Source organism: Peromyscus californicus, unplaced genomic scaffold (assembly GCF_007827085.1).
Source record: "Peromyscus californicus insignis strain IS unplaced genomic scaffold, ASM782708v3 Scaffold_21__1_contigs__length_65335640, whole genome shotgun sequence".
NCBI classification, from domain to species: domain Eukaryota; kingdom Metazoa; phylum Chordata; class Mammalia; order Rodentia; family Cricetidae; genus Peromyscus; species Peromyscus californicus.
This window is the reverse complement of record NW_026294514.1, coordinates 34,032,368-34,059,703: the sequence shown is the minus strand read 5'-3', so window position 1 is coordinate 34,059,703 and position 27,336 is coordinate 34,032,368. Positions and strand designations below refer to the sequence as shown.

The following is a 27,336-nucleotide window of genomic DNA, read 5'->3' as shown; positions in this document are numbered from 1 at the left end:
TAGCCCAATGCCAACATAATATTTCAGAATGGCAAAAAATTCTTCTCAATTACGGCTGGGCGGTGGTGGTGCACGCCTTTAATCCCAGCACTTGGGTGGCAGACCCAGGCCACCTGTGACTCTGTGAGTTCAAGGGCAGCCTGGTCTACAAAGTAAGATCCCGGACAGACACCAAAACTGCACAGAGAAACCCTGTCTCCGAAAAAAAAAATCTTCTCACTTATAATTATGGTCCTTTTCACCATGCAGAAAGTTTTCAGATTTGTTTGTATTCATTAAAGGTAGCAGAGAAAACACATCTATTTGTATAGATTTGTGTAGTTGGCTAAAGTAATGGAAATCTACACAGCTTCTATCAGTGTTGAGTCCCCAGAATCAATTATAGGGCACTAAGGCCATTATTTTCCTCTTGGAAACAAAGATCCTGTAAATGCTACCTCTACCAAATGCCTATTTTGCTTCATTCTGAATCGAATATTCCAGTAAGGCTCATTTTAAGGACTGGATGTAGCATGAGTCCTGTGTTCACAACTCAGGCACCAGTCTGTTTTTGTTTTTGTTCATGTAAAAGTTTGTTTATTTTATTAATGTGTATGAGCATTTTTCCTGCCTGTATGTATGTGCATATCTTTTGTCCACAGAGGACAAAAAAGGGCATCAGGCCTCTGGAATTGGAATTACAGAGGCTTGTGAGTCACCATTTGAGTGCTGAGAATCAAATTTGGATCCTCTACAATAGCAACATGTGCTCTGAACCACAGTCATCTCCTCAGATACCAGTTCTTTGAAAAATGAGGTTTTAATTAAAATCATTTCAATGAAACTTTGTTCCTTATCCTCGATTGAGTGTTTTAGACATAGGCTGACTCCTTACCATGCTTGGCTGCACGGAAAGGATGTCATGGTTTGGGTGGATTTCTGTTTTTAGCTTTGCACGATCTGACCAACCTTCAATCAGGGAGGTCTCACTGGCATTTACTGGGTTCTTCAAAACAGAGTTGTTCTTTTTTTGTCTGAAAAGATCTTTTATAATTATATCCAAAGAATAATGCTTAGAGTTTATATTTAAAAGAAGCCTAGGTCAGGCCACCAAAGGCTTCTTAATCCAGCTTTGAAGTTTTCCTATTATGCTTCCTTACATGGTGATACCCTATGAGAATAAAGAGAAATGCATTGCAAAAGTAGGCTGAAAACCCAAGAAATAAGTTGTCACAGTCCAAGGAATTAAATCATAAAAGGACTGATCTGGTCTGCTTTTAAAAATCTCAAAAACAAACTGAATTATCTGTGAGGGGTAGAATATCTACATACTGGCATTCATGCCGGGAAAGTAATAATAGACAAGAGTCATTTTACATGGGAGCTGAGTGATTCTTTAATTTTATTAGCAGTATATATGATGCTATCTCAGAATACTCTCACATACAGTGATTGAAATTACAGTTGTCAAAAACATGTCACTTATGACATAGGTGAGGTATTAATCCATTGACAAGGTCTCTCATTTATCAACTGTATCATGTGACAAAAATATTTCATGACAAAACAATTTTTTTCAAACTCACCATCTTCATTATATAATTTTCTCAAATCCTTGTTAAAATAATATGGGATATAAATTCATAGTTAAAAACAAAAGCACTGGCCTCTGCTTCTGCAAAAAATGATATGGACATGTGGCCATAACTGATGATAGTTATAAACCATGTATATATACATATATATATATATATATATATATGTTTTGAGCATAATAAAAACATATCCACACCCTAACTAATAATAAGAAAATATTCATATCTTGATGACAAATCATTTATCACACTAAGAAAAATAAATACCCCCATCTTAATGAATTGATACAATCAATACATTTCAACACCAAGAAGATAGAAATGCCAAATTACCTGAAAAATAACTGTAAGTGAGCTATAATTTTTAAAATATTTTAAATGGAAAAAACACAATTATAGGTACATAAAATTAACTTGAACAAAAATTCAAATACTACAAAAGAATTTGTGAATCCATAAAGAGTGACAAGGAGATAATTTTATTTTTTAAAAGCAAAATGACAATAATAAAAGTTTAATAGTATTTTTTAAATGTGTATCTTTTAACTACCAAGAAGATTGAGAAGTAAAGAGTTTTGGATAAGTGCCCAGGGTCATTAAGCTAGTAAGAATCAGAAGTGCTGTGATCAAACTTGTTGCAACATCCCTGTGAGACCAGAGTTTCTCATTCATTGTAATATATTCTTTTTATTCATCCACAGCAGGAATTTTGTACAAAAATTATTGGTAAATCTCATAGTGCTACTAGAACTAGGCTGGCAATACATATACCATGCTATGAGGTAGATAGAATGGTGTTATGGTACTAATATAGAATTGTATGTGCGCATAGATACCTACGAGCTTATATGCACATATGAAGCATATGTCTCTTAGGTATATATGTATATTCAACTAAAATTTACTGTGAAATATCTTTCACATTGCTCTGAGGTGACAAATAGAATACAATATGGTGTTTGTTCAAAAGGGATTAATGTTTATTTTTTATGTTTATTCAAGCAGAATAAATGTTTATTTAAGGAGAATAAACAATTTCAGATCTCAGGAAGCCCTAATGTTAAAAGCCTGTTTAAATAAACAAGAACACTTTGGAAAAGAATTCCCATTCCCTTTACATCACTATTACCCCAAAAGCATCTATAAATATGAAAAAAATGTGAATGATCAATTTACAAAATTATTGAACAATAAAATGAAGAAAATAAAACAACTTGTATGGATTTAATAAAGTCACAGATTGTTACCCAGTTATTAGATTAATATGAAGGACACAAAAGAGAAAAATCCTAAACTTAAATAACTTGGTTGAAAATTTTTCTACACCATTTTATTCCTTAGAGGTCTTCAGTTCCATCCAGATATCACCACCATTAATTGTGATGAATTAAGTTACCAAAAATAGTTATATAGAAACAGGAATAATATGTACAAAAGTGACAAACATTTAATATATACAAATTCTGAAAAAGATATGAGAATCCTCACATTCCAGACTTCACCATGCTAATAAATAAATAAATAAATAAATAAATAAATAAAAACTTCCATAGTTCTTTCAGTAGATGCAGAGTAAGTAATTAGTGACAATTCAACACTTTTCATTTTGAAAAATCAGTTTAAAATAAGACTATACAGAAACAAAAATATCAGTAGTATTTAGTTTTGTTGGGTTTAGTACTCATTCACTTGCAGTTAAACTGGACAACTCACTAGAAGGCAAAACATAATCTTAAAAGTAACCCAATGAAATCAACAGTGACCACTATTCAAAGGTGATAATTGTCTTCATTGGGAGTCCAAGAAAATGTACTTATTAATCCCCAAGTAAGCATGCAAAAATTAATAACATTTTATAAATACTAAGCTATGTTAAAATTAAGATTACTAAAAGTAACCATAATCACTGTAAACATAGCACATAAATATTGGTCTAATAATAACTTAAAATGGGGACAAAAAACAGATAATAATCATAAAGATCTAAGGATTTAATATAAAATCTTAAATCAAGACCTAAATATTGTAGTAAATATTTTGACTTTTTAATAATATCATAGTCTTGATATATCAGAACAAAAGAAAACAATTTTTAGCTCATTACATTGTGATAATCAAACCTGTATTTGATACCCGGGAAGAAATTTATAATGAGAGAGGTATTCATTAAAGTCTTAGCAACAATGCTGTTTTTCCTATATTCTCAACTCTCCTGGTATCAGACTAATAAAATTAATGGAGACAATTCTTATTTAGAATGATTGATTTACAGATAAATTTGGTAATTTACAAAGATATTAAACATTCTTATATTGGATTATTTAAAATTTAACCTTTTACCGTCCAGAAAGTTTATATCTATCTTTTTATCTCTGTATCTATCTAATCTATCCATCTATCTATCTATCTATCTATCTATCTAATCTATCTATCTATCTATCTATCTACCCATCTGTATAAAACACATAGAGAAGTTGTTATAAAGTATCAGTTGTTCTCCCACAGGCTCATGTCATTATACTATTGCTTCTGACCCAATGGCATTGTTTTATGAGGTTGTGTAACCTGTACAAGGTGAGGCTTACCTGGAAAAGGGGAGTCTCAGTGGTGATGTCTTCAAAATGATAAATGCTTTTGGTTCCCACCCAAATTCTCTCTCTTTCTGAACATAAGCTCCTACCAATATGGACAGAAGCTGAGCTGCTACGCCCTACTCTTAAACCAAGACAAATTTTCCTCCTTCAAGTTGCTTCTGTCAGGTACATGGTCACAGCTACAGAAAAGTTACTAGAAATTCAAGAACAAAAATGCTCACACCAGCCGGGCGGTGCAGGCACACGCCTTTAATCCCAGCACTCGGGAGGCAGAGGCAGATGGATCTCTGTGAGCTCGAGGCCAGCCTGGTCTCCAAAGCGAATTCCAGGAAAGGCGCAAAGCTACACAGAGAAACCCTGTCTCGAAAAAACCAAAAAAAAAAAAAAAAAAAAAAAAAACGCTCACACCACGGCTTACAAAGGAGGCATAATGTAAACAACTTGAACTTACTTTGTGGGGGGAACAAATGTTACATTGATACACTTGAATAGCATGTGGTTAAAGGTTTAGTAGGAACGGACCCATGTCTTGAAAATGTAAATAAGTACCAGCTGATAAATAAAAGTAAAATTGTATCGTACTTATCTCACTGGATGATGATATTCAGGAGAAAAAAATCACAATAATAAGACTCATGAAGTTCATATTTTATAAATATTTAGTATTAATAAGTGAGTCGGGATAAAGTTATATGTTAAAACCTGTGGGATGAAGTGAAGTAGTTTTACATAAGAACAATATTATAGTAGTCTCAAATGAAACTTTAAAAAAGATTAACAATAAATTAATGACTTCATGAAAGAAATTAAGAAAATAACAAGAAAAAAAAATCCTGTGATGTTCTAGTCACTTTTTGTCAACTTGCAAAAACCAAGCCCCATCTGGGAAGAGAAAATAACAGTTGAAAAATTACCTCCATCAGATTGGCTGTGGACATGTCTGTGGGGCTTTTTCTTGAACACAATTCATGTAGAAGGGCCCATCACCTTACAAGCAGTGCTGTCCATAGGCAGTTAAATAGGCGCTGTATAAGTAAGATAGGTAAGCAAGGCAGTAAGGAGTCTCCCCATGGTTTCTGTTTCAGTTCCTGCCTCCAAATTTCTGCCTCGAGCTCCATCCTGGCTTCCCTTGATAAAGGACTCTAACCTCAAGCTTAGACTCCTCACCAAGTGGCGTTTGGTAACGGTGTTTATCACAGCAACAGAAACCAGAACACATGAAAAGGAAAAGGAATGCAAAATAGAAACAGGAAACTGAAATAGTACAGCTGACAAAACCAAGAGGTGGTTATTTAGAAAACATTAAAAATGTATTAATATTTTGTTGTTATCCTAAGCAATATCCCACATTATGAATCATGAGAACACGTTTAAGTAATTTTAAGATAATTTCATAATTCAGCAAAATGCTTCATTAATGAAATTTAAAACATAGGCAACATGTTACGCTGAAGAAATAAAACTTGGAAAATAAATCCATGAGTAAGTAATAAAAAAGTGAATTTAGTAATAATGCATACTGTCTCATCAAGGAATAGAAAACCTTATGATATGTGAGAATGAAGCCAAAAGCTCACATTTCTTGTGATTTTGTTTATACAAAATGCACAGAAAAAATACTAAAAATTTTGTCAGATAAGTAGATCTGGCAATGGGAAAAAAAAACCGACTCCCTGATGTGAAGGGAATATTCTACAAATCAGTAGTGATGATGGAGGTAAAACTTACAGTTTACAATTCTGTAATTTTATTGAAATTTTTTGAATTGCACATTGAACTTATGGTTTATAAACTGTATATCAATAGACTGTTGAAAGTAAAAAAAATTACAGGAAGGTCATTTTCCATTAAAGTAAATAATAACTAAGGAAAAAAGAAACAACCTTTCTCCCAGACTAGTTCAAAACCTAGGAGAAAATAGGCTTGTAGGATTTTATAGGTACAATTTATTGAAAACTCCAAGAAGGAATGTAAAAATTGTGACTCTTGCAATCATTTTAACAAAATAGAGAGGAAAATTCTAGGCATTTCAATATATGTGGTAATATATTCCAATAGTAAACCTGATCAACAATAGTAAAAGAAAAAGTCATACAATTGTTATTTATATTTGATATATAGTTTAAAACACCCAATATAAAGTCTCATTCCTCTGAATTGCATTCTGTGTTCATAAAATTGTAATTAAATCATGTTTATCCGAGAACTATAAAGGCTAATAAACTCATTTTGGCAACTTAATGACTGTGAGATTAAAAGCATATGATTGTCTTAATAGATGCTAGAAAGACAGCAAATACAATGATGACTTAACATGAAAATGAAACTCACACAACGTGGCAAATATCTTGACAACAGGCTTGTATGCAGAATATGTATGTCTATATACACTTATTAATTCTTATTGCATGTTTATATACATTTAATTCTCTCAATGAAAGCTTTCCCAGTGGCCATAACTGATTATTCATTTAATTTTATAATTACTGGATATTTTTTGTGTGTTATATTAAAGGACTGGTACCCGTATTGATTATTTCTTTGAATAACTTATGCTCCACATATTATAATCAAGAAGCTCCAGGACGTTGAACTGGAAATATTGTACTTGGCATTCCTGTGTAATAACTATGAGTTTTTCCCTTTCATGTCATAAAATACACCCTTTTACTTAAAAAAAAAAGCCTTTGGAAATATTGCCAATATTGTTCTTCTGCTACTCATCTCTGAATATAGAAACGCCCTAACAGGGGAAAAAAAAAAAAAGTCTTGTTTCTAATGAACATGGATTATTTCTTTAATGTTTATTCCTTGAAATTTTCATAGATATATTTTATAATATCTATCTTCCACACACCCACAGCATGACCTCCCTTTTCTTTCTTTTTTTTGAACACATTTTCTTTTTTGAAAACGTGCCTCTCCTCCCATGTGCTTAGATGTGGGGCCAACCACTGGAGCACGCACAACCCGCCACACCCCGAAAGAAAAGTGGCTCTCTTTCCTTCCGTAGCCATCAACTGTCAATACATCTTCTGCTAAGGATGGGGCCTTGAGTGACCCTCTGTCTCCTGTGTTGGAGTTTTAACTGGCTTGGTCTTGTTCAGGTCTTATGCTGGTAAACACAACTGCCATGACCTCCTATGGGCAAAAGCTGTGGCTTGTTCAGAAGACAGCATTTCCAGCACTCTTCTTATTTTCCTGCTTTTAAATTCTTTCTCCTCCCTCTTTGGTAATCTTCCCTGAGCCCTGGAGGGGTGGAAGTTAGTATAGATTACCCATCTAACCCTGAGCACTCACCGTCTCTTATTCTGAGCTTTCTCCCAGTTTTGAATCTCCTCATTACCCACTGTCCACTGAAAAGGGAAGCTTCTATGACTGAGACTGGGAGCAGAAAAAAAAAAAAGATGCATGCAAACATAAATATTTAGATGGAAATTTGACAACATGATCAATTAGCAAGACAACAACAGTGGGTTCCCCACTAGGCCCCATGACATCTGAAATCATGGGCTTTTGACCAAGGTTCACAATAACAAACATGTGAATTAACTCCCACGGAGCAGGCTTCAAGTCCAGTCAGAATGTTGATGGTTACCCTCATAAATACATGACACTACTGGACCAGTGAACTTACCTTGCCGAGCAGGTCAGAATTACAGAAATGTCCACAACAGGGTCAATCCGTGGACGACTCTCTCCTCTAGCTCCTGGCATGACACCCTCTAGCACCATGAAAACTTGTCAGCAGGGAGAGAATTTCCTAGTCAGTTCAAGATTGACTTCTTTATGTCCTGTGACCAAAGTGTGTGTTGTTTTCAGCAATGGGGTTGTCACATCTAGTTATGGTGGGCAACCAAAAGCAATGGCAATGGCTTCTGTTGGTTTGGGAGTCTTCGAGGATTACCTGACTACTAACTTGTAGCAAGGTAACCTATGACTGATTTTCATTTAGTACCTCATGTTCTGAGAGCAATATTATCCACCTATGTGGGATACATCTATCCAAACTCTCCAGTCTTTTCTTTTATTTCCTTTTCTTCTTTTCTTCTCATATCTTGTCTTTTCCTTAAATATATTTTGAATTTAAATAGAATTGCATCACCCCCTTTTCCTCCCTCTAAGCCTTCCCAGGTACCCTCCCTCCAAACCCCGACTCTCCAGTTGATTGCCTCTTTTTGATTATTGTTGCATATGTGTGTGTGTATATGCATGCATGTGTATGCACAAAAATGCATAGAGTTTTCATCAGGCTTCTTCATACATCCTTAGCTTTGGTTAATTTACACCTTCCTCCTCCTTTCCCCATCCTCTGCCCTCATCCTTACTTAATTAATCTTTAATTATCAGTGTTTTACCCCCTGCTTGGTTCTTTCATAGTGCATGGGTTCTACTATCAACTCTTATTTTATTATAAAAATGTATAAAACATAACAGACAAAGTTGGAGACCTTCTTCAATACCTCTCAAGTCCGTTTCCTTCATTATTTCTATAGAAATAGTGACCGCTTCTTCTTTGCGCTTTCTAAATTGTTTATATCTCCACAGATTCTGACACTGTAGGAAAGTCATGAGCACCAGGAAGGGAGATGTTCCCTTTTTTGGTTTTGATGTCTTTCCCACATCTCCTTAGACTGTGACGTAGAACGTCCAACTTTTAACCCCCATTTTGCTCGTCACTTGAGGCAGTGTGGATTAGCTCCCTGTGGCCGTCATAACAAAGGACCCAAATGAGGTGACTTTGCAGAGGAAAAACAAACTCTCTGACAGCTCTGGGGATGAGACGACGCACAAAACAAAGTGCTTAGCACAGCCGTTCTCCTTCCTGTGCATCAGGAGGATGATCGATGTCATCCCTTCTACAAGCTCTGAGAAATCCCTGGCTTGTAGCAACATGACATTAACACCTACCTCATTCTTCACATATCTGCCTATGTGACTTTGTTCCTTTCCTTGTTTTTAACGGTATGTCGCTCGCGCTGGATGAAAGGGCCACCCTCATTGAGTGTGACCTCGTCTTAACTAATTATAGCTACAGTGAACGCATTTCCAAATAAAGTCACATTCCGAGGTTCCTAGAAGAATTTGAATTTTGGGAGGAACTTTGTTCAACTTAATAAACAAGAATTAAAATTTTTAATTAAATTTTCTCATGAAATAATGTGAAGAACTTCCTAAGAAAATTAAAAAGCTATCAATACTTCTCTCAGTTTTATTCACTTGACTAAGGCTATCTTTCACTCCTACGGTAATTCATTTTTGTTTTTCCCTGTCAGAAGACATGGTCGTCATTCTTTTCGCAAATACTGCATTGCTATGTCTGTAAGATTTGGCATGTCCTCGGAAACTGGAGATTGCTTCAATAATGTGTGTGTGTGTGTGTGTGTGTGTGTGTGTGTGTGTGTGTGTGTGTGCATATGTATGTGCACGTTGGGAAAACAGAACAAAAATCCTCTGGGAGATTAGCACCCCTTTATTCTTTCATTGCCAAGGGAAAGGGCGCATGCAATAGAGTGAGTGTTGTGACCTCCGAGGGTCTAAAGAATGGATCTCATGTCCTCTTCAACTATTCAGACTGGTAAGTATTGTTCATTAATTTCCCCAGAGTAAAAAACAATCTTGAGTAATAACAACCTAAAAGCCACAGATTTTGTTGGATTTTTTTCACCAGGAAAGAGAAAGGAGACTCTTGAAATTTCAGGGAGTGGTTTTATTTCCTGATCTAAAAAATGGAAATAATCACAAGAAGTGTCCATTTCAAAGAGCTGGTCTCTCAATGGTGGTGTTTTCACAGTGGAGAGAGTTGTCCCTTTTATAATCATCAGTAAAATCTGTTCAGAGTTAAGACCTTCCTTAATTTCTTCATCATCTAGCCTCATACACTTCATTTCTCTCAAACAATAAGTTGACATTTTATTGTCAGAAGTTCTCCTTCTACTGGCGTTTTAATTTTTGTAAGCCAGAGGGAAGCCTTTGTTCTTAAGCAGCAGGTGTCTTGCATAAACCTCAATGGAATCCTCAGGCTCCCAGCCAGCTCAGGAGGACTCTGTGTGGCAAGATGACTCCAACATCCTCAAGCTGCTGAAGACCCCAGACAACTAACAAGCTACCCGAGAAAATCATGTTAAGGAAGCCAGTACACTGACATTTACTGTCATTCCTGTGATATAGCTGTGCTGTAGAGTGCTCACTATACTCAGGAGGGTAAAGGAAAGGTTTGCTGAATCAGTAGGATGACTCCCAAAGATACTAAGATATTGCACTGTGTGAAAGCCAGGCAAAAATGTCCCACGTCTGATTCCATTTACATGATGTTCTGGAAACTGAAGAACTACAGAAACCAAGATGATTTGTGTTTAAGATGCAAGTCAAGAATGTTCGGGTTAACTCAGATACCCAAGTTGTAGCCTCAGGCATTCTAATTCATTTGAGGAACTCTGGCAAGTAAACACTTTAGGTCCTCCCCAGGTGATGTTACAAAATACAACTCCGTGCTGTTAATTTGAGAAGCTCCAATACTTCTCGCATTTGCAATTGTATATATCAGTATAGCCACCCTTAAGTGTTGTTGATATAATATCACCTATTCTGTCTAAATCAAAGTATAGCTAAATTACCCTGACCAAAGTAACACATTGATTGATGTTTAATGCCATTATCATCCAATGCAATGGTTTGTTTATGTGAACTTTCTATGAAGACCACATCCTATTATTTAAGTTCATTCAGGATTGTAGATAAACACTGGTCATCCCATGTAATGCACAATGGTATCAAACAAAACCCACAGCTTTTTGATAAAACAATGTGGTTTAATTAAAAGTAGTTAATATTTGAATATGAGTACCCCAGCAACTAAGAGAACTTCAGAGAACCTGAAGCATACAGACAACATCTATTATTTAAAAGGCACTTCTAACCCTTCCTACTCCCGAGCAATTTTTTACTATTGTGTGGGAGATATATTATGTATCCCAGGACTAGAGCACAGAATAGGTATGGCTTATTATCAACCATATCTATTGCCAAAGAAAGAGATAAAATACCTTCCACTGAGTAATGGTTCAATTTGATTTCCCTCCTGCTTCTCTGGCATCAAATTCATCCACCACATTAACACCAGGTTGAATTTCCTCATGTCTCAATCTCATCTAACTGAGATCACTCAATGATTCCTCTTCACCTATAATGAAGCAATGAAGTCTGGTCTTGTTGCATGAGATGAGTCCTACCAGTTTTGGCAGCTTTGTCTTACTTCAGCCTGCCTTCGACCCGCTCAATGTCCAATTCTCCCAATTTTAATTAATTAATTAAACAAAATTAATCAATCAATGAGTCCCAATTTTAATTATTAAATTAAGAATGGGTCTAAAGGAAATCCAATGGGTATTTAGTTTGTTTTATTTTTGATCACATATCGTGCTACTTGATAATGAGAATTGTTAAGTGTGAGGCTGATGTCACAAACATGAGATCTGTGGAGAAACCTGGGTCCTGCTCTGGGAAAGATTCTTCATTTACTGGTTTAATACTCTAATGTAAAAGTCTCAAATTTCTTAACAATTTTTTGTTTCAAGTTGAATTTGGGAGTCCCTTAGGACAATAAAGTATACAATGAGGAGAGCAGAAAATGCTGATTTAGTGTACTTTTATAGGTATAGTGCAGAAGCTTCTGGAGCAAATACAGCCACATAGAAGTTAGCCCTACGTGCATGCCCAAACACAGGGGCAGTCATGGGCAGCCCTCTTAACCCTCTGCCACGGTTCCTGCTCTGAATAAAAATGTATGTGTGGTGATTTGAATGAGAATGACCCCTATAGCCTCAAATGTTTTCTGGGAAGGATTAGAAGGTATGGTCTTGTTGGAGATGTGTTGCTGTGAGCAGGCTTTGGGGTTTCAAAAGCACACACTAAGCCCAGTGTCTCTCTGCCTGATGTCTGTGAATCAGGATGCAAAGTTCTCAGCTACTTCTCCAACACCATGCTTGCCTGCATGCTGCCAACCTCCTGCCATGATGATGATGATGGACTAACCCTTTGAAGCTGTAAGCAAGCCTCCAATTAAATGTTTTCTTCTATAAGTTGCCTTGGTCATTGTGTCTCTTAACGGCAATAGAACAGTAACTAAGACAATATGAATATTCAAAGACTCAATCACAATATAATTTTTTTTTCTATGAAGGCTTTGCCAAATCCCATGGAATCCATCACTTTCTCTTTTGAGCCCTCTAGTCCTAGGAGGAAACTCTCTTGTAGAATGGATATTGGATATTATACATTAGGGCTAGGGGATGTATAATAACTCAGGTGGTAGAATGCTTACCATGCATACACAAAATCCAGGGTTTCATTCACAGCCTTAAATGAACCTTACATGGTAGCAAACAGTGTAAGTCCATGAGGTGGAGGTAGGTTCAGTTGGAAGTAGGTTCAAGGACAACCTAGAGTAATCCAGTCTCAAATATAAAAGTAAAGGGCTGTCAAACAGCTCAGCACTAAAGTATTGATTATGCAAGTATGACGGCTAGCACCCAGATCAATGCTGGCCAGGTATAAAGGCCCGTTTGTAATCCAAGTACTTAGAAGCCAGAGGAAGGTGATTTCCACAATAAGCTACCTAGCTAAATTATCTGAATCTGTGAGTACTGTAGTCAAGTGAAAGGCACTTCTTCAGTATGTAAGGTAGAGAGTGATCAAGAAAAACATCTTACATCAACTGATGACCTTCATTTGCACACACTCGGCACATATACCACACATACACAGACACACATAGACACACACCATACACTTTCATACATATGCGAAAGGAATATTGCACAAGTATTCAAAGATAACTAAATCCTCACTGAGTTGTAGATCCCTGAAGGAAAGGACCCAGTTTATTTCTGACCCTTAGCACAGTGCTCTCCATCGTATTTGACTCCTGCTAATGAAAACAGAGAAGGTGTAGTCAAATGAACATCTTTATCAATGGCAGTCAAGAGAGAAAATCTGTGTATTTGAGTTGTCCCAGGCTTCCAAGCAATTCACTGCCATTCAGTCTGGGGAGAAACAGCCATACCCACATCTCTGAGCCTTTCTGTCCCATCTTCCCACTCTCCTGGCCAGCCACCTGTTTACGGTCTCTTTTATTTGAATTTAAACTGTCTTAAATTCACTGGGGAGCAGATTCCTTCCACTTGATTGAATTTAATATTGCTGTATTTACTTCCTGGCTTTTTGTTGAGCGTTTAAACCCAGGTGTTTACAATATGGGTTTCTTCTTCTGTAATTTCTTTTCTTCCCCAGTGTATTCCTTGAAACAGCTGGTGGCACATGTGTAAACAAAATTAAAATATTTGTTTAAAGTTTTCTAGGATTTTAGCTTTACTGGACCTGTTTATTTTCAAATTGACTATGAATGTTATAATCAAGATTATATTACCAGGGAAATGCAAAACAATTGAAATGGGGACTATTAAGAAACATCACCTATTAAGGTATATTGCTATAATTATTGGAATAACGTTTAGGATAGTGAATAAAGCTGAAAGGACGTAGCACATTTCATTAACTACTATGCATTAATAATAAACTGAAACTAAGAGAATATGCTATGTCCCATGAGGGTTTGCTGGAGCAAGCACATATCTGAGGTCAGTTTGGAAATTACAAGTGATTTAGGCACACGTTATCTAGCCCATTCACAAATTGCTCCTAAGTAATGATTCTCATCATGCCTGATTTGTAAAAGCTTAATGATCAAAATCTTTCATTAAGAAAGTGACTCGGTAGAAGGATAGGGACAGGGATAGAGGATATGTTCTGATGGGGAGTGGCCATGGGTCAGTTTTCGTGGTCAATTACTGAACTCAACACGGCAACTAACTTTATGTGCCATGCACAGCAGAAGTGTGGGGCAGAATAAAAGGGGCATGGTTTTGGCCTGTGAGAATATCTAGCTATGTATTACACAAGTCACAGAGGTCTGTAAAAAGTGGAACCTTGGAATAATGCTGTGAAGGAAAGTAACACAATAAGATGAAAGTCTGCACTAGGAGGAGCAGGTATGACCCAGAAATCTAACTGAGGAAATCAGTGAAAGCAAAAACTATAGATAATAGTGGGCTTAAGCATAGGGTTAAACTGAAAGCAGTGTTGATAGAAGATGGGCTGCCAGGACACCGGAGGTCTGGACAACATCCCAAGTCTTTCAGGCTTTACACGAAAAATATCAAAGACGCCTTGGATCTTTAGCAGATAGTCAAAGTTGACAGCTAACAGAAAAATATTTGTGTAGAAGAGGATAAAAATTAGGGAAAGAAAACAAGAGGACCCTCTGCTGTGGGATGTTCTGTATGGCAAATGTGTTGCTAATTAGTCAATAAATAAAACACTGATTGGCCGTTTGCTAGGCAGGAAGTGTAGGCGGGACAAGGAGGAGAATAAAGCTGGGAAGTGGAAGGCTGAGTCAGAGAGACACTGCCAGCTGCCACGATGAGAAACAGCATGTGAAGATGCCGGAAGCCACGAGCCACGTGGCAAGGTATAGATTAATAGAAATGGGTTAATTTAAGCTGTAAGAACAGTTAGCAAGAAGCCTGCCACGGCCATACAGTTTGTAAGCAAAATAAGTCTCTGTGTTTACTTGGTTGGGTTTGAAAGGCAGTGGGACTGGCAGGTGAGAGAGATTTGTCCTGACTGTGGGCCAGGCAGGAAAACTCTACCTACAACCCTCTATGATTTTCTCAAAGCCTCTCACTCAACCCTGGAGTATTAATAGACAGTATCAAGATCAACTAGAGACCACACACGTGCATGCACACGCACACCTACTGTTTTATGCATGTATCATATTAAGCCTTCTCATCTAAAGATGTAGAAGTGATCCACATATGCTTGTCAATAGTAGAAAATGTCCACACCTACCTCTAAATGTGACTCTAAGGACAGCAAGGCCGGGGCTCTGTAAGGTCACACAGCTGTTCAGCAGAAGGTCCCTATCCTAGGGGCCATGGCCCAAGTGAAAAACTCAAAACAACTTTGGCTATTCCTTCATTTGCCTTGTGGAGTCTGGCAGCAGTACACAAGGACAGGCTAAGAAGGTTTAAGAAGCATCTCTGTGTGTCAAGGAATGTATGGAAATAAAAACCAGCCAAGCACTTGATTAGCCTTTGTAGACTCTGACCGTGGGATTGTATATCCTTGTGATGGAATATTTGTGCTTCTTGCTAATCAAAAGCACCTGACTGGTAGAAACACAGAAGTCATTTCCTAATTGAAAACAGTTTAGGAATCTAAATCTTGGAGTTGTTCCACCCTTACCCTCCCTTATAAAGTATGCGAAGCTTTCCCAGCATATGGAATAAAGATTAGATGCATGATAACATTATGCTGAGCTAACTATCAAATATGCTGGGCAGGAAGTGTGCAACTCATCCTTTATTCTGGATTACACAGATGTGAAGTCTGTCTGGGATCAATTACTAAAAATGCTGATGACTGGAGCATAGAAAAATCTTACTGTAGGATAACTGAGTTTCAGATATCAATAATGTCCAATATCTATAACGTAATTGCAACATTTATCTACTGAGTTTCTTCATACTTTCCCAGCACACCAAGAGTCACATTCTTTGCTAGGTTCTATATGTACAAAGACAAGTCAGACAGAGAGCTTACTTTTAAGGGTCTTCTTAAGCAAAGGCAGACACAAATTAGTTAGCAAATAGGAAATTTGACAGAAGAATGGCTGATGTTGCAGTACGTAGTGGTAGGGTCATACACTAGCCAAACATGATTGCCTTACAGGGTCTTCTGATCTCAGTAGTGTTTTTTTTTTTTTTTTTTTTTTTTTTGGTTTTTCGAGACAGGGTTTCTCCGTGTAGCTTTGCGCCTTTCCTGGGACTCACTTGGTAGCCCAGGCTGGCCTCGAACTCACAGAGATCCGCCTGGCTCTGCCTCCCGAGTGCTGGGATTAAAGGCGTGCGCCACCACCGCCCGGCCCCAGTAGTGTTTTTTAAACCTTGGGTAAGTGGCTTTATCCCTAGTGACTACCTTAACATTTCAACAGGCTTCTGCTTGTAAGAACTCCTGAGCAGATCAATGCACACATTCCTATTTTTTCTGGCAAGTCCACCATGCCAGTTAATTCCAAAGCCCTTCTTATCCACTATGCCCCCAAAATGGAGAAAAGAATATGTTATCAGACATAAGTCTAAAATCATGCTTATAAAAAAGAAATTAAAGTAACCTCCTCATATATCATGAACTGCCCATCTCTGGCCCACTATCATTGAAGTCTTAATCCTTGCAATATAACTTAATCACTTATGTAATCATGTATGCATATTTTGTTGCTTTTATTCATTGCTTTGTATATAGAACAGATGGATGAAATGATAAATACAAATGGTTGGGTTAATAAATAAGCATATTAATCATCATATAAACATTCCTGAAGATGAGAACTTCCTGAAGAAGTTAAGTAAAACCACAATATAAGAATCTATTCATAAATATAGTAAGAACGTGAATAACTTCAATGTAGAAGAATCAGAACAATATACCATAAGTGTACATAATATATATTTTTTCTGTGAATGCCTCAATATTTATTATGTATGCCATTTCAAATGCATCAAAGTCCAACTTGGTGAACCGATGGGTTTCTATTGAGGTCACTAACTTGAGTGTGAGTGAGGAAAGACTCAAAAGCAGCTATATTACCAAAAGTCCAAATTTCATTCTATTTTATGAAAGCTGCATCCCTGGAGTTCTCTGCACAACCTGCAGCTAACTGAGTAGTTTCCAGCAATCCCCTCCCCGTAGCTCATCTGGTCAGAGTCTCCCTCCTCATCAGTTATTCCTTGCTTCTATAACGCTGGGGAGAGGGCCTTCGAGACTCTTCTTTCAGCTTTCCAAGACATGCGCAGTTTATCTCCCAGTCTCAGGAGCTTTCCCTCTCCCTCCTGGAAGGGATGCTTCAGTTAGGAAAAAACTGCCACACAAAAGGGCTTCACTGAGGTTATTTAGGACCCAACGGCCATGGAAACAAAGGAAGAAAAGGTGTGCAGACGGATCTCATAGAACTTCCCTACCTAAGTTGAGATGCAATGACTAGCTAGCCTGTACATCTTATTCTCTCAGTCAGAAAGCAGATGTCTGCTACCCAAGGAGGATGGGTCTTTCCAGTGGGAGGTAGCAAGTGACAGTGAGGGCCCTAGAAGTTGGGTCATGAATCTTTAATTCCTGAAGAGAGACCTAACAGTGGGTCATATCATTGTATACCCATTCAAATGCCCCTTTGGACACACTTTTATGTGTTCTTCACACATAAACTAGGCCTTTGTATTTCACTTCCTGTTATAGCTTGAATCTGGCCCACTCTACCATGTCATAGTGGTGTTTTTTGACTTAGCATGTAGAAAGTACAAGATCTGGGGGGTGGTTTCTTGCTTTCTCCATCTTAGAAAAGTTTCATTCATAGTAATGAGCTTTATGTTCAGAGAGAAAATTAGGATATTACTCTCTTTTCTTCCATTCATCTGCTCAGGGATTCTGATTCCTGAAACCCAAGTAGACCTGAATAATTCATAGGATGCCCCAGAGCTAAGACAAGTCAGACCCCAGTAGGCTGCTGTGCCCTTCAGATTAAGCAGCATGTGCTACCAAATCTGTTGTTTTGTGAGATGTATGGCCAACAATGCCAATAAGATTAACCCCTGCCAGATTTTCTCTGTTGTCATTTTCTTTCGTTTTGTTTTTGTTTTTTTTAGTTTTTAATATTCTTATTTAAACACGGGTGTGCCCACATTTGTCATACAGGTGATAGCATGATTCATTTCCCCAAGATGTTTGCGCCTTTATCAGAAAGAAAAGAATGCTTCAGAATTACTTTTAGAGACACACCCCATTTCCTCACTCCTTCACATTTAATTGCTCACTGATCCCCTTAAAGAACCACTCTGTGCCACACAATAGCATAAGGCAGTGTTTCTCAACCTGTGGATCAAGCCGCCTATCAGATATCCTGCATACCAGATATTTACATCATGATTCAAAATAGTAGCAAAATTACAGCTATGAAGTAGCAATGAAATAATTTTATGGTTGAGGGTCACCACAACACAAGGAATTGTATTAAAGAGTTGAAGCACCAGGAAAGTTGGGAACCACTGGATTACGGGGAGGTAAGAGAAACATATTTTATTCAACCTTAATCAGGGAAGAATAAGGGATTAAAGAGATCTTGTACATGGGTATGTCTCTGCGTTGTGGGTTTTTTTTTTTTTTTTGTGTGTGTGTGTGTGTGTGGAGGGGGGGGAGACAGAGACAGAAACTTGCAAATCTTAACTTAGATTCCCAAATAGCTTGAATTTATCATTTTCCTATTTCTAGTGAACACAGGTAAATACTATCAAAAATGAGACTTTCTGGTTTCTTGCTTTGAAATAACATTTTTATTCCAACAACCTCTCTCTAAATCAGTAACATGATAGAAGCTGATGTTTTTGAGTACAGAAACTAGTCTGCAAGTACTAGCAATATCTGCTCATATTTTTTGAAGAAATCTATGAGGGTGGCCCAGCTGTAAGCTTTAAAAAAAATTTTTGACAGCAGTTTTATCAGTTTCTCTGATTAAAGTTTATGCCTATACTTGAATGACTCATATTCTTCTTATTTCTTGCTTTGTGAGTCACTTGGAGGGATTTCTGCTGAATTGGAACATGCATGTTAAGAGGCAGGTTTTAGACTGTGTGTACGTGTATTTGAAGATGACCAGATGTTCACATAAGTACTGTTTGCTCTTTTACAGACCCCTTAGAAGGACCAAATTTTATGACAGCTTAAATTTAAAAAAAAAAAAAACCACAACACAGGCTTTATAATTTTCAGTATCAACCTCAACTTTTAACATTTCTGGAAAACAAAATAATATTATAGCAAGTATAGATGGAGAAATAGGATGATTAAAAAAATTGTAGAAATGTCAGAGGAAGGGATACAGGGGAAACCCCATCCAGCTCATAACAGGCTATTGCTGTCTGTGAATCCTTCTTAAAAGTCCATGTAGGAAATGCAAAGGAAAAGAATTGGGGTCAAGACATTATTTAATATTTGAAAAGATCATATTCCTGTGATGAATCTAAGGCAGAGCCAAAAGACTGTTTAATAATTGTTTACCAGTGCTAATAAGATTTTTTAGTCTGAAATATAAAATTCTGCCTTTTTTTCCATACTGACGTCTTATGTATACATCGGTATATCCCTTTGCCATCTGAGGTGTATGTGGGTGTCAACAGAGAGAGGGGAAGCAATGAGTGGGGAAATTTAAAAGAGGAGCTGCCATAAAACAAGATGCCGAGTCTTTGCACTATAAAGAAGAGATAGTTTCTAAAATTCGATGTTAAATGCTAGAAGTTATGAGCCTACCTACATGAGGGTTTCTTAAACTCAGCACCACTGACATTGGATTCAGAGCATACTTTGTGGTGGGAACTGACCTGCACATTGTAGGATATCTAGAAACATCTCTGAACACTACCCACTGAATTCTAGTACTCATTCAGCACCGCAAAAACAAATGCTAATTCAAAATAGTGTGAAATAATCTGGTGCAAAGCCACCCTCTCCTGAGAGCCATAGGACTCAGTGAACTAGGTTTGCTACATGGTTGACTCTTCCTGGGTGTGGTGGCACACGTCCTCCACCCAGCTAGTCCACTGAACTCCAAGCGCAACTTGAAACTCACTTTACTGTGACTATAGCAGGTGGACTTTATCTGGTATCTGCTTCAAGTTATTATTGTAATTAAAGACTTTGCTAAAAGTTTGACACTGAACAAATTGCTAAGCATCTTCACAATGTAGGAAGAGATTAATAATGAATACTTTATACTCAAATTCAACAAATGTACTATACAAATCCATCAATGAGAAGCACTATGAGCTATTTTCTTCCTCAGCCTCTGATATCCTATGTGGTCTCAGTTGCTTCCTTTCTTTTCTAGGTCACTACCCCCTCTCACCAGTGACACATTACCTCTCAATGTCCTTTTTATGACTACATAATGTATACAGGATTTTTTAACTCTATATCTCACTTCCTGGCCTCATTTTACACAATATATAGATGCTACATAGATGAAAGATAGATACAGATAGACAGATATGTACCATTAACATCCACGCTCTTGTCTTCATATAAGTTCTGTTGGAAGAAAATGAAATACATTCTTTATTTCCATTGCTATAATAATAACCACGATATTTTCCTACTATCTTAAGTAACCATTCCTAGCTATCTTTTCTTTATCTTCCACCTAGTAGAAGAACCCAATGATCTCAGGTTGATTCTGACTATATAAAGTTCTCATTAGCACTTAGACTACTCCCATCGAAGCTAGCATCTAAAATCTCAATTAGATCATTGCCCATTTTTCTTCTTATTAAGATCCAAACATGCTGTCCTTCTGTGGGACAGCAGCTCTAGGCAAAGAAAACAGCTAGGATTGTACCTGATACTAGATCCAAGGGGGAAGAACAATGCAGAGATTGAGGTGAAAAATTGACACAGTGCAAAGACATTTTCTTCGGACCACTGGCAACAGCATCTGGTTTCTCGATAGTCAAATACTTAGAGCAAGATGTGAAAACTAAAGTTGGGAGAAGTAGAACAGAGTAAGTTGACATGCTTGGGTGAGGTCCATTGTCTGAACTTGAAGAAAACTGATTAATCATTCTTCAAATTCTACTTTTAACATGATTTTATTGAGCAATGTGAAGCCCTTCCCTTCATAATTACAGACTTATTTCTGGAATTGCATCAATGACTATATAGTATACCCAGCATATCCCAGGGTTTTCTTGTTCTATATTAATATATTCAAGTACTTTAGGTATTATTGGCAGCCTCAGCACCATACATGACTAACTCAACTAGAAAAATTAAAGGGGTTTGATCGCTCTAGACTATGCCTGTGATAAGCCAGATCATGACACCCATTTGGCTGAGATTAGTGTCATTACTCAGGTTTTATTGCATCTTAAATATGATTTCCTTAGAAATGCTGCAGGACCTGACTGGAAAAACATTGCACATTCAAAATAATAAAGTGTATGTGCCACAAAGGCATAATTAGGCCAAGGTATGTAGGAGTCCCTACACCTTCCCAGGTGCTGTCAGAGCCAAGCTTGTATATAATGGTTATTTTATCTTTTCATCAGAAGATTAAGATTATTCTATGTGCGTTCTGTAACTTTGAAGTGCAAGGGGGTGGTTCCCTTATAAGAAATTAAGAGGAACCTAGATTATACTCACAAGTAAACCTTTCCTCAAAAAATTTTAAAGAACAACCAAGATATTTATACATTTACACACAGGCATACACATTCAAACAAGTACACATACATATTTATGTGTGCATAATTTACACTTATATGTTTGTTACATGTGTGATAGATGAACCTTGATGTTCTTACAGACATACCACAACATTGTTTAAATAAACTTAAATCAGAAAAAGTTACACCAACCCACGTTCTGTATGGTAAGTAACACCTATATCATCCATCTGTAATTGTCTGTGCAGGAGGGATGAGCACATGTCTTAATGGAGTGCCCACCAACAGAGACTTATGGTGATATTTTATTTGTACTGAAACGTGATTTTATTTGTGTGTTAATAAATAAAGTTGCCTGGGGGTCAGAGTAATAGCAAGCCATAGCAGAAGCCGGGCAGTGGTGGCGCACATCTTTAATCCTGATCACATGACAGGCAGATCTCTGTGTGTTCAAGGACATCACCAGCTTGGAGACACATGCCTTTAATCTCAATACCAACCATAGAGACCTAGAGGTCTGTATAGAGAGGCAGTGACGAGGAGGTCATGTTGTTGGGTTTACAACCAATAAGAAGGCAGAACAGAAAGTCAATAAAAATATAGACACACAGGAAGTAGGCCTCTTTCAGAAGGGAAGGATGGCAGCGGCAGCAAAGGGTAAGAAGGCGATTTTAGTCTCTGCTCTTAGCTACTGCTCTGACCTCTTGGGCTTTTAACTCTGCACTTGGCTCTGTGTTTCTTATTTAATAAGACTGCTACATCTACAGAGACTAGCCTGAATCTCCTAGAAATATCAGAAAGGATACCCATAAAGTCTCACCAACATTACTGCCCAAACAAGGATGACATCAAAGGACATGGCAAACTGACCTACACAAAGAACTATAGGTACCTTAGAAAAGCTGGGAGTGGAGAGGTGGTCCTCCCCAGGGAAGAGCACACCAGTTGTTTGTCTAGTGTCTGTCAGCCCTGAAAACATACATACATGTAACATTATATGGACTGAATAGGTTATATTTAAGGAATTACATATGTATAGATGCATATGAATGCAATAACAATTAGTAAAGAAAGGGGCCATGAGTTTGAAGGAGAGTGGTGAGGAACATATGGAAGGTTTGGAAGGGAGGAAAGGGAAGAGGGAAATGTAGTCACTAAATTAAAATCTCAAAAATTAAAAAAAAAAAATTTTGAGCAGGGAGTGTCTTTCCTCCTCTCCTTCCCCCAATTCCACCATTCAACCTGCAATGCAGTTTCACAAGAACATTGTGTATTAACTGGGTACATTTAAACAGGAACTTCTTTTTTCCAAACTTCCAAACTGTGCATCCCAGTGCCCCTTGTATCTGGATGCCCTACAGCCATCAGTGTGGACATTCTGAAGCTCTTTCTAACAATATATCCTCATACTCCTTCTAACGTACATCACTGGAAACCAAAAAAGATGCTGTCATAGTTATATATGGACAGCATTGGCTTAATGAGAATAGTAGGTAAATTGGTTATGCTCTGCAAAGCAATGCTAATATCCTGAATATTTTGACAGTTCATCCTTTGCTCAAAGAAAGATTTTTGGCAGTGTTTTAAACGATTACATCAGGTTTTCTCCAGTTTCAGGATTGCCCCTTCAGTCCATTTTCCATAGGCTGTCAAATTCCTATCAAAAATATAAAAGTAGAAAGTCAATGCCACTCTTCTGATTAAACACTGAGTTGTACATGGCTTTGTAGTTTTGGTTCTATTACATCTAGCTAATTCCAAGAGAAAAGCACACATCCACTTCCTTTCCTAGTGCAGTTGTGACACTACCTTGCTTATGGAGGGGATTGTTTTATGTTTCCTGTTGGGAACCTACAGAGAGCCTGCTCCAAGGCCACCTATAGGGTAATGCAAGAAAATCCACGAAGGCAGCAAGGGCTGGATTTTTTCTATCTGAAGGTATTTAGAAATAAGTTTCTATTTTGCTCGTAAAAGAAGACAACACACATACTTTTTTGAAGTTAACTTTCTCTTTTATTTTATTTTATTTTTTATTTTTTGTTTTTTCGAGACAGGGTTTCTCTGTGTAGCTTTGCGCCTTTCCTGGAACTCGCTTTGTAGACCAGCCTGGCCTCGAACTCACAGAGATCCGCCTGGCTCTGCCTCCCGAGTGCTGGGATTAAAGGCGAGCGCCACCACCGCCCGGCTAACTTTCTCTTTTATTTCATCTTAAGAATGGTCTCTGACTCTTTTGTCTATACACAGCTACATATCTCCACATTGCTACAATCTATACATACTGCTATAGGTCTTTCTTTACATACATATGGCCATATGTAGTGGGTAGCCATTCCATCTTTGACCTGGAAGTTTCAACCCCCATTGAGGCTTCAGTAATGGTCAAATCTACAAGGCAGAGCTGAGAGAGGACTCTAAAGGCCCAAGATCCAGATGCTCTGGCTCTCTTGGTTCCTGGACCCTGGACGCTGGAGGTAGACCAAGCAGAGTTCTCCAGAGAACACTGCCGGACTGTGCAACATACCTATCCCTTCACTTGTAAGTTACCCCACAAAATAAACCTCCATTTTAACTATGTGGAGTGGCCTTAATAATTTCACCAATAGCCATACATCTCTATACACAGTCACATCTGTTTTCACATGTCTACACATGTCTTTTACATACATTTCTCTTTTACACCTCTATTCTATACAGCTTCATCTTCCTTGTTTCCACACAGGTACAAATCTCCATCCACACAGCCACAGTTAAACATCTCATTTACATAGCCTTCTCACCATACAGTGTTTTACACAGTTCCTAGCCACAGCTCCTCTACATAGCAGCAGCTCTTTCACACAGCTCTATCTCACACACACTCATTCTCACACAAACACACACATATTTCTACATTACTCACTCATTCTTTACTCATTCACTCTTTTACCCACTCATTCCCTCACACTTCTCTCATGCTTCTTCTTCATGTTTCTTCTCCTTCATCTCTCACTCAACACACACACATACACACACACACACACACACACACACACACACACACACACACACACACACTCACACACACACAATTAACTCACATTCTGCAGCAACCCTCGCATAGCTCTACACAGCCATCTCTCTCCACACTGTTGATGCTCTTGCTCAGCCAAACACTGGACAATTATAAATTACAGTTTTAGGATCCTACCCATTCTCAAAATACAAGATAAGTCACATAGTTTCTCTTAAGTTAGTAATGTCACATTGACCCATGCATGTTGCTCTAAGTTGGTGAGGGATCCCAGACATTAAGCAATTGGCTGAACCTTGAGCAGTCAGGATACATGCAGAAAGGAAGCTACTGCAAGGACTATGTTTTGATGTAAACAGCCTGGCCTTGATTTAACAATAAACAGCACCTGGGAATTAGTCTTTGTATATATTCTGTAGGAGCAGTTTAGTCTGTTTTGTACTAGTTCTGAGGTCTTCGCAAAATATGTAAAAGGCTGTCTTTGAGACTGAGAATACTGTTACTTTCCTTTGTCAGTAAAGAAGAATATTCTGGTAATATTTTTGTTCTTCAGAATTATACAGCTTAAACAGAAATCCACAGCTAAATGTGTACCCAGAGATGTAAAACACACTACCAAAGGTCTGTGGAAAGCACCCCACAGCTGTTCTTATAGAGAGGTATAATGGTGGCACATGAGAAAGTTACAGACAGAAAACAACCAGTTTCCACAGTCAGTGACCCCACAACTTTGCCAGGTGGGGCTCCCCATCAGGGAGTTATACATTTGGTGGGTCAACTTTTCAAACACTAGCTGTCAGCTGCTGGATACTCCCATGGCCCTCGGCAATTTCCTATAGCTGGATACACCTATAAGAAGTTTTCTTTAATTAAATGATTTGAAGTAGGAATGTCCATCCTAAATCTAGATCTTCTGAGGTGGGAAGATCCACCTTTGATCTGGGCCATGTCTTTGGTTGGCAGCCTGTATAAGGACGTGGAAGAAGGAAGTGCTTGTTGTTTACCTGCTTTCCCTCCTCTACTTGCAAGTTAGTTTCCTCCACTATTATTAGGACCTACTTCTTTGAGATTTTGGCATATACTGAAGACCAGCTCACACATCCAGCCTTGGGGACTGAACAACCACTGTATTCTTAGACTTTCCATCAGGAAACAGCTATTGTTGAAATCATTGAACCATATATAAGATATTCTAAGACATCACACACACACACATATTATATGTATATGTGTGTGTGTGAGATATGGTTCAATATATATATATATATATATATATATGTGTGTGTGTGTGTGTATGTGTGTGTGTGTGTGTGATATTGTTCAATATATATATATATATATTTATATGATATATAGTCCAATAGAATGAATATAACACACCACACACACACACACACACACACACACACACACACACACACTATCATCTATCAGTTCTGTATCTCTAGAGAACCCCGATTAATACAGAGACTTAGCAGAAGAAAGTAGTTCACTGGGGTAGGCACTTTAGATTATACTGTCTCTGGCTACCATACGACTCCCTTGTCACATCCAGGAGACAAGCTTTGCTGCAACAGAGCTACTCTGCCATATTTACCCCACCGTGACGAATGAATTCATGGCCCTGAAACCGTGAGCCAAATAAATCCCTCCTCTCTTTAAGCTGATGCTGTTAAGGGTTTTGTCACAGTAACAGCAATAGGTACTAACCAGAGAAACTGGTGTGGAGGAGTGGGGTTGTGGCTGTCATAAACTTGACCTTGTGGTTGGTACAAAGGCCCTTGAAACTGGCCCCCAGAGGAACGTGAAAGAGTTCAGGACTTGAAGTCACAGAAGCTTGTTGTGCTGTGAGCAGAGTTTTATGGGTGATTCTGGTGGAGAAGTGGAAGACAAGAATGGTGACAGTCCAGCATTTTGGAGGCAGAGCTAGGCGGATCTTTGTGAGTTCAAGGCCAGCCTCGTCTACAGAGCAAGATCCAGGACAGGCTCCAAAGCTACACAGAGACACTCTGTCTTGAAGAAACAACAACAACAAAAAAAATGGTGACAGAAATATGCAGAGTAAGGACTGCATTCATTAAGTTTCACTTGGGGTGAGGATTGTATTCAGAACTAGATGGCAGGCTCTTTGTATTACATTCTGGCAGAGAATCTGGCTGTGTTCTGTGTATGTTTTGAAACAGCCTTGAGGAAGCTACAACAATAAGCGGTGGCATTATTGATACTCACTCCTTTTAATCATGACTTCAGTAAGAATTTAGAGTGAAGAGCAGAGAACAATGAGGGAGAAGTGCAGTAGCAAGGAAGGAAGCGCTTGTACATGTGCAAGTTTCTTTCTTGTTCTGAGTGAGTACATGTATGGCTGTGGCCGTCGCCCATTGGCATCCGACCCAAGCTTCTCCAGCTTTTCAATGAGGACTCAATGCTAGTGCTTCTCAAAGGGATGTCCGGGTCACCAGCTTGGAAATGCTGAGATGCCCATCTTTTTGGACTCAGAAGTATTGTGTTCTCTGTCCAGAGATGACCATTGTTGGAATACCTAGACCTAGTCATGTTGGTCAATCTAATAAATTGAAATTTATCATACATGATTGTACATATTTGCATATCTTATTATAGATCCATATAATAATATGTATTCTCTTTCTGTAGAGGACTCCACTACACTAAGGTTCAAACACCATGTCATCATCTGTGTTTTGCTTTTATATCCTTTGAAAGAAATATCCTATGTTTTCCCACTCTGCCTTCTATGTCAAATTTTACCCACCTTTCCATTTCAGCTTACTTTCTACAAGGACATTTAGTTCACATTATTTCTTGTTTAATCT

The 27,336-nt window shown here is 37.9% G+C and overlaps 1 protein-coding gene across 7 annotated transcripts in view; it reads right to left on the bottom strand.

Moving 5' to 3' along the window:
• The window catches only part of Nyap2 (neuronal tyrosine-phosphorylated phosphoinositide-3-kinase adaptor 2), a 409,837-nt gene that overhangs the window by 99,033 nt on the left and 283,468 nt on the right, over positions 1–27,336 (bottom strand). Inside the window, exon 7 of one of the 7 annotated variants that reach the window (XM_052750019.1) lies at positions 7,122–7,417. The exons of the other annotated variants lie outside the window; for them this stretch is intronic. Within the exon in view, the coding sequence (XP_052605979.1) occupies positions 7,376–7,417 (42 nt within the window). The 3' untranslated portion in view covers positions 7,122–7,375. Of the gene's footprint in view, positions 1–7,121; positions 7,418–27,336 lie in introns of those variants that run through there. 7 annotated transcript variants of the gene reach the window in all.